The following is an 8,095-nucleotide window of genomic DNA, read 5'->3' as shown; positions in this document are numbered from 1 at the left end:
GAACTTCGTGATGAACTATAGTATGCAAGGGATGACGAAAATGATTCCCGAGCTCTTCATGATGTTGAAATCGACGAAGGTAGAAATCAAGAAAGAGCATCAAGTGTTGATCATTAAACAAAACCACTAGTTTCAAGAAAAGGACAAAGGGAAAGAAAGGGAACTTCAAGAAGAATGGCCCCCCTTTCCTTCTCCTTCTCCCTCCTTTCCTTCTCCTTCTCCCTCCTTACCTTCTTCCCCACTCCGAATTGGACAAGGGGTGGGGGCGCAGCCCCCCCCCTCCCCTCCTTCCTTCTCCTTCTCCCTCCTTTCCTTCTTCTCCACTCCGAAAAGGAAAGGGAATCCTACTAGGACATGGGAGTCCTAGTAGGACTCCCTACACTTGGCGCGCCCCTAGGAGGGCCGGCCTCTCTCCCTCCCAACTTTATAAACGTGGGGAGGGGGCACCCCAAAGACAAACCAAGCCTTCCCTTAGCCGTGTGCGGTGCCCCCATCCACAGTTACACACCTTGGTCATATCGTTGTAGTGCTTAGGCGAAGCCCTGTGCAGGTAGCATCATCATCACCGTCGCCACGCTATCGTGCTGACGGAACTCACCCTCGGCCTCAACTAGATCAAGAGTACGAGGGACGTCATCGAGCTGAACATGTGCTGAATGCGGAGGTGCCGTACGTTCGGTACTTGGATCGGTTGGATCGCGAAGACGTTCGACTACATCAACCGCGTTATGGAAACGCTTCCGCTTTCGGTCTACAAGTGTACGTGGACACACTGTCCCTCTCGTTGCTATGCATCACCTAGATAGATCTTGCGTGCTCGTAGGAATTTTTTTGAAATTACTGTGTTCCCCAACATTATGATGGCTTAAAAATTAGGAGTCCTAGTTTATAGTATAAAGGGATTGAATGAGGAAGCTTTGTTGTAAAATCGGGTGACCCAATCTTAGCTGGAGACCTCAATTGAACGTGAGGTCTTTAAAATAAGGATGCATAGTGTTATTGAGGATTTTGCCGATCTGGGACACGGCGATTTTGCTCCCCGGGCCATCTTCTACTGTGGATAAACAGTAAAAATAAAATAAAAGTTACATAAAAACTAAAAAAAAATTGGCATGCAAGATGCTTGAATGTGTGATGACTATGCCAAATTTGGCGGTGTTTGAACATTTGTGTAGCTCTCAGCAAATAAAATAATATGTCATGTGAGAAGGTTAAAAAAAGCGCATTCTTCACATTTTATTTTGAAAAAAAAATTGTCATGAGATCCTCCAATGTCGAAACACTATCAAGTTTCACATGGGCATCACGCACTCTTAAATTGTTCTGCTATTTTTTCTAAATATTTTACTGTTCATTTGGAGAAAATGAGCCCAAGCTCAGATAGCAATTACAGGCGGATCGGCGCCATTCCCTCTATTGACAGCTAGCTCATCTTAGTCAATGTTGGGTAGAAAACCAAGGGAGCCACCTCGTAATACTTCTGCATTCATGTTCTGTGTGCACTATTTAACTCATGCTCCAGCCAATTTATTCAAAAGTCCAAATTGATTAAGAGAAGCGATCAATATATTTCAACACTCTCCGTTGCATCTGTGCTATTTTTGTCCTTATGGCGTTCCTACCTCTTATCACGATTACACGTGCCTATGTAATTTCACCTTGTAACCACTCCAACGATGGGTCACAAGCATTGAGAAATATATTCACGTGGGGAGCTCCCCCTCCGGTGATTTTTCAAAAAAAAAATCATTTTTTAATACTACGTTGGCAGGTTCTTGAACTTGAGACCTCTCAGATATCTTATTGAATTCAGGCTCCAGCAAGTGGCATCAAAGGTCTGAACTGAAGGAGAGGGTTGGGCAATATTACTTTTCAACATGTGTTATTGCCCAAACACCCTGCAAAACCCATTAGCTCCATCTTACTCCTTCCATTCGAGTTTAATTATTGTGCCCCCAAGGTCGGGCACTGCGACCAAACCAGTAGGTGTGTGGACATGAAAGATTTACTGGATAGACCTGAATGGAGAGCGTAAAAAAACACGCATCTCCGCAGCCGGAACCGCTCATAGGCCCAGTTCTTTTGAGGCTCAAATATTCTGGAAGAAGCCGAGTAGGGGTCGGATTCTGGGAGAATCCCCGGATTTTGGCAAAAGAACTGGGCTATAGTCGCATTCCATCGTGGATACTCCATGTCGGGGAGGAGGACGGGCCATGTAGGTAGCGTGCATGGTGTGGTAGGATATGCTTTCATCAGGATTGGTCGTGTCAATTATTAAATCTGGAGATCATGCAAGGGCAATGCCAAATGAAAATTAGATTCACCATCACTGGTATCATGCCTCGTGAGCAAGACGGTGCTCAGAATTTGGGGCCTATAGTGGAACTAAAATTTCAGACCCCTTAATATAACTATTTAAAAAATCAATATATGTAATATGTATTGTTATCAATACAAATTTAAAGTGTACATAGATCTGAGCCATCGATTGCGTTAAATAGTGTGTTTGATTAACTCTTACCTTCTTATCTCCCACATGAAAACAGGGGGTAAGAGGGAGCATGTTAAAATTACCCATTCACTTATAAATGCGATATTAATATAAACCAGCAGCATAATGTATACCCTGGGCATGAGTGAACTGAACCATCTCTTGTGAAATTTACCATACAAGATCTTACAAAGTTCTGGCGTACCAAATGAAGTAGCGGTGATGTCGGCAAAGTTGGCCCTTCTAATCTACTACTTATAAGACTGAGAGCGGCGTTTTGGCTCCTAGGTGCATATGCACCCATTTTCAAAATACACATTTCAAAAAGTTGAAAAAGTTGGAACAAAAATCCCACGTGTATATCCGGACATTTTATATGCGTTCACAAGGTTTCGGTGAAAACCGACGTTTTTTGTGGCTTGTGTAAAAAAGATAAAGAAATGCCTCGTGAATAGTTAGAATGAAGCATCAGAAATTGTCTTTTTATACAAGCCACAAAAAACGTCGTTTTTCACTGAAACCTTGTGCACGCACATAAAATGTCCGGATATACACGCGGGATTTTGTTCTGAATTTTTCGACTTTTTAAAATGTGTATTTCGACAATGGGTGCATATGCACTTAGGAGCCAAAGGCAATTACCGGTTTTTTTAGAGCAAGTAACTGTGTTGAAAAAGTCGTGTGTTAAGTTATAGAGCGAGTACTAGCTAGGAGTATCCACTTAACTGCGGTTAAGTGAACCAAACTTTATTACATCATGCAGCTAATCAATTTGATCTAAGACGGTATATTTGGAGTGTGGACGTCCTGAACCCATGTGCATATGAACTCGCTTTCTAAAAGTGCATCTTAAACGTGTTTTAACATGTCAAAAAAATCGGAACAAAATTCCAAGCACCATGTGTATGCGGCACAAAGTTTTGTGAAAAAATCTCCTTTTATTTTGCCTTCGTGAAAAAGACAAATTCCAGTGCTCCTAAATAGCGTTGCATGACATTATTTTTATCTTTTTTTTCCACAGGTGGCGCAAAAGGTTATTTTTCTTCATGGAACTTTCTGTGCGCACATATTATATGAAGAAGTATTCGTGAATTTTTTTCATTTTTTAGGCATTTAGAAATGAGTTTTTCAAACTGGGTTCATATGCCCATGGATTCATCCATGCACTTCAAGGCTTACTTGCCCCTTCTGATTTAGTACCTTCATACCCAAATATCTGACGTTTTGGTAGGCCAAACTAACCTACCAAAACGTAATATATTTTGACATGGAGGTAGTAGAAGTGTTCACTTAACTGTTGTTGTAGTAGATACGGTTGCATTGATTGCTCACATTAGGAACATATGGCCAGAGAGATCGATCGTCTCGCACTTGTCGCCTGCAAACCCCATTATTAGCTGCGAACCAACCTGTGGTTGGATGGTTAGAGGGACTTTGGTATCCCATTTATTTCTGGATTTATTTTAGAATTTCCGGTGATGCGCATTCAGTGGAAGGAGATGTTCCCGTCGACGACGAGGTTCCTATGGTGACTTCGTAAATCTCAAGATGATATGCATGCTCAGTCTTTCGGAGGTGCTCATAAGGATAGGGTGTGCATGTGCGCGTTCATAGGGGTGAGTGTATGCGCATGTATATGAGCGCTTGTGTCTGTACTGATGTTAAAAAAACATTATTAGCTCCATCTTGCTCCCTCCGTTCGAGTTTATTGTGTCCCCAAGATCGGACACCACGGCCAAACCAGTAGGTTTGTGGAGAAGAAAGATTTACAGGGTAAACACAATGGAGAGGGTAAAAAAAAAGGTCAGCATCTCGAGAGCTGGAAGCGCTCCATGGTCGCAATCTACCGTGGATATTCCTTGTCGGAGAGGACAGAGGAGGATGGGCCACGTAGGCAGCGTGTATCGCGTGCTCGGATCTGACAGTAGTAGGATTGCCCGTGTCAATTATTAAACCTACTGTCTCCAGCCAAGAAATCTTGACGTTTTGGACAGTATGATAACCACTAATTGCAGCACAGTTTGGTTGTCCAGTAAATATAACCGGAGGTAGCAATACATTATGAGATGTGGAATTTTAGAACATGCATGGGTCTAGTCGCACCCGATTATGCAAAAAAGAAAAGTAAAAATAGATCAAGAAAATGTGAAACTTTCTTTCAACAAACATAGTCTAGCATAATACTCATGTCTAAGTTTTGGGACAAATGAGCTATGTTCTATTCTGAGCAAAAAAAACTTATATGCAGCTGAAAAACAATGAATTGTAGTGTTTATATATTAGTATTGATTATGTTGCATTTCCTCGGAATACAGCGTAAATCATTTTGTCCTGAAACTTTTAACGTGAGTATTGCTAGACCATATATGTTATTAAAAAGTTTCAATTTTTTGATCATTTTTAATTTCTCTTTTCAATTCAGGTGCGCTAGCTAGACCGAGGTTCCATGCGAATTTTCGTAGATTATGCTTCTATTACTGGTTTCTGTCTGCCTTGGTATGTACTGATTAGTGGTATTCCCTCCGGTCATTTTTACTCTGCATATTACATTTGTATCAAGTCAAACTTTACAAACTTTGATAAAATTTATATTAAAAAATATCAACATCTATAATACCAAATATATACTATGAAACTACATTTTGTAGTGAATCTAACAATATTGAGTTAACATTGTGAATGTTCATACATTTTTCTATAAGGTTGGTAAAAAGTTAAGATACTTTGACTTCGGACAAAACTTGTATGTAGACTGAAAAGGACCGGAGGAGTAAGACATCCAGAAATCAAATTGACACTTGCAGAAAAAGTAAAATTTCATGCTGCTGCTGCTGTTGACTATTACACGTGTGTGGAACTGTGGATGGACTAGATAAATAGTTGTTCATGTGGTAGGCCGTGAACTACGGCTAGAGAGATGGTGGCGCACATGAGCGAAGGCCTCCCTCAACCTCAAGCGCGACTATATATTTCCTGCTGGAGCAGCATCTATACTCCAACACTTGCCTTGCATTGTTAATGCGTGCGGCTGCAGCGGGCATAGATCGAATATAATTGAGATCGTCAATGCCTTCCACAGAATCGGCCGCCGGCGTGGCCTGGGACCGCCGGCGTGAGCTGCAGGCGTTCGACGACACCAAGGCGGGCGTCAAGGGCCTCGTGGACGCCGGCGTCACGGCCCTCCCGCCCATCTTCCGCCACTCGCCGGAGTCCCTGGAGAGCATCACGTCCTCAAACCATGTCGCGGGGGCCATCCCGACCGTCGACCTAGCGGCCCCGCGACGCGAGGACGCGGTCGCCCTGGTGCGGCACGCGGCCGGGACGGTGGGCTTCTTTCAGGTGGTCAACCATGGCGTGCCGGCCGAGCTCATGGCCGGCATGCTCGAGGGGGTGCGCCGGTTCAACGAGGGACCCGCCGAGGCGAAGCAGGCCATCTACAGCAGGGACCAAGCTCGCAAGGTGCGTTTCGCCTCCAACTTCGACCTCTTCTCGTCGGCGGCGGCCAACTGGCGCGACACCCTCTTCTTCCACCTCGCTCCGGACCCGGCACCTTCAGAAGAGCTGCCCGAGGCTGTCAGGTACTCCCTCCATTCCTAAGTACTATAAGATGTTTTACACATTTTGATGTGGACTAAATACATTTTGAAATGGATGAACATACACATCAAAACATGTCTACATACAGATGAATCAGAAAAAAGCTAAAACATCTCACCTTTAGGAACGGAGGGAGCAGTATGCATGAACACGTATATACACTAGAGACTAGACTGCATCATACATGATCCATCATGGATTTCTAGTTCATACCATATTCGATTTGTTGAGACCAAAATATTAAATATATGCAGGGATGTGGTCACGGAGTACGGCCACGCGGTGACCAAGGTGGGGCTGTCCGTGCTGGAGCTGCTGTCGGAGTCCCTTGGCCTGAGCAGCGACCACCTGCGCGACATGGACTGCGCGGAGAACCTCAACGCCGTGTGCCAATACTACCCACCGTGTCCGGAGCCGTATCTCACTTGGGGCACCAAGAGGCACACCGACCCGGGCTTCCTCACCGTCCTCCTGCAAGACGGCATGGGCGGCCTCCAGGTGCTCGTCGACGGCAAGACCTGGGTGGATGTCCCTCCCGTGCCCGGCGCTTTCATCATCAACATCGGCGACCTTCTTCAGGCATGCATATCAACCCTCCATCTCCATCCATCTCGCTATAAGTTGTACTTCCTCCATCCCGAAGTACTTGTCGGAGAAATAATATATACATGCAACTCTGATGATGTGCAGCTCGTCAGCAATGACCAGTTCAGGAGTGTGGAGCACCGAGTCCTGGCGAACAAGAGCAAAGACACCGCTAGGGTCTCTGTGGCGTCCTTCTTCAACACCAACATTGAGAGATCGACGAGGTTGTATGGCCCCATCACCGATGGACGCAACCCCCCGATCTACAGGAGCGTCACCGCTAGAGAGTTCATCGCAACGTTTAATCGCATAGGCCTTGATGGTCGCTCGCTCGACCAGTACCGGTTGGACCGGGATACTCCCACACCTGCCGTGGAGGGGTGTGAATGAAGCGGGCATTTCCGTTTCTTTATAATTTATTTGCAAGTTTAAATTTAAGCATTTTCAAATAAGGGAACGTACTCGCTTTCTCAACTAAAGTGTCAGAACCGTGGACAAAAGTCTCTCGCTCCACCAAAGTATGAGCAGCACCACAAAAGTGAGAGACTGTTGGAAAGATGCCCCAGACGCAATAATAAAGTTATTAAGTATTATTCTATTTTTTTCACATTCCTGATTAAGTTTGTGTTTCATACTGTATATGTGCATAAGTTCTTGAACATGTGATTCTAAAGGAAAACCTGTATGCATGTATGAAATGGTAGACACCATAAGGATCCCTAGTTCAGGCCTATAGATTTGCTCATGTTTGTTGATGATGAAGTATTCCAAATCATTGACACCAGAATACCGGATGAAATATTTCCGGTCACCAAATGTTATACAGTAACTGGGTAATCATAAATGTGACTTTTAGGTATACCAAAAATCATGTCCTAGTGCTAGATAAGTCAAGCAAGAGATTTACCCCTCAAGATGGAGGGATACACACTGGGCCCTCTCAATGCATCTACGCGTTCTTCAGAACAACTTCAATATTACGATGTCAATTGATGGAGCAAAACTAACACAGTGGCCGAGCCAGAATTTTTGTGAAGCCCGGGCAAGTTTTAGCCTAAATGTCTAATATGAGGGTTGGGATACCCGACATACAAAAGAGCACCAAACTTTTGGAACACAAATTATACTAATAACAAAGTGAAAATACAAACACGGTAGTCATAAAAATTTAATTTTAAAGTGAACTAATATTCAGTTTCAGAGGCAAAGACTCCTCTATTAACCCAAATTCTTCTAACCTCTGAAATTTCATGATTTAAAATTTGAATTGACATTCAACTATATGGAACAAATTTGCAACCTAAAGAATAGGTTCATGAAGACGTGATCATCCACAATGGCAAATCACTCATGCTTTGACATTAAAATCTAAGCCCTAAATTATCAATCTCAAATCCGTTATAGTAGAAAACTTACGTAATC

At 43.7% G+C, this 8,095-nt stretch overlaps 1 protein-coding gene across 1 annotated transcript; it reads left to right on the top strand.

Annotated features, from left to right (window-relative positions):
* The first annotated feature begins 5,388 nt into the window (after positions 1-5,388).
* LOC123043330 (DIBOA-glucoside dioxygenase BX6) lies at positions 5,389-7,280 on the top strand. The gene is made up of 3 exons (XM_044465748.1): positions 5,389-6,069; positions 6,343-6,667; positions 6,779-7,280. The coding sequence occupies exons 1-3, from the start codon at positions 5,558-5,560 to the stop codon at positions 7,061-7,063; spliced, it is 1,122 nt and encodes a 373-aa protein (XP_044321683.1). The 5' UTR covers positions 5,389-5,557; the 3' UTR covers positions 7,064-7,280.
* The last annotated feature ends 815 nt before the right edge of the window (positions 7,281-8,095 follow it).

This window comes from Triticum aestivum, chromosome 2B (genome assembly GCF_018294505.1).
Source record: "Triticum aestivum cultivar Chinese Spring chromosome 2B, IWGSC CS RefSeq v2.1, whole genome shotgun sequence".
In the NCBI taxonomy this organism is placed as follows: Eukaryota; Viridiplantae; Streptophyta; class Magnoliopsida; order Poales; family Poaceae; genus Triticum; species Triticum aestivum.
This window is presented reverse-complemented; position numbering and strand designations above follow the sequence as displayed.

What these genes read in the sequence shown, in the direction of transcription:
- LOC123043330 (XM_044465748.1), top strand. Translation starts at nt 5,558, where the DNA reads ATGCCTTCCACAGAATCGGCCGCCGGCGTGGCCTGGGACCGCCGGCGT. An exon ending in GAGCTGCCCGAGGCTGTCAG is followed by an intron (nt 6,070 to 6,342) that starts GTACTCCCTCCA and finishes AAATATATGCAG; the next exon opens with GGATGTGGTCACGGAGTACG. An exon ending in ACATCGGCGACCTTCTTCAG is followed by an intron (nt 6,668 to 6,778) that starts GCATGCATATCA and finishes GATGATGTGCAG; the next exon opens with CTCGTCAGCAATGACCAGTT.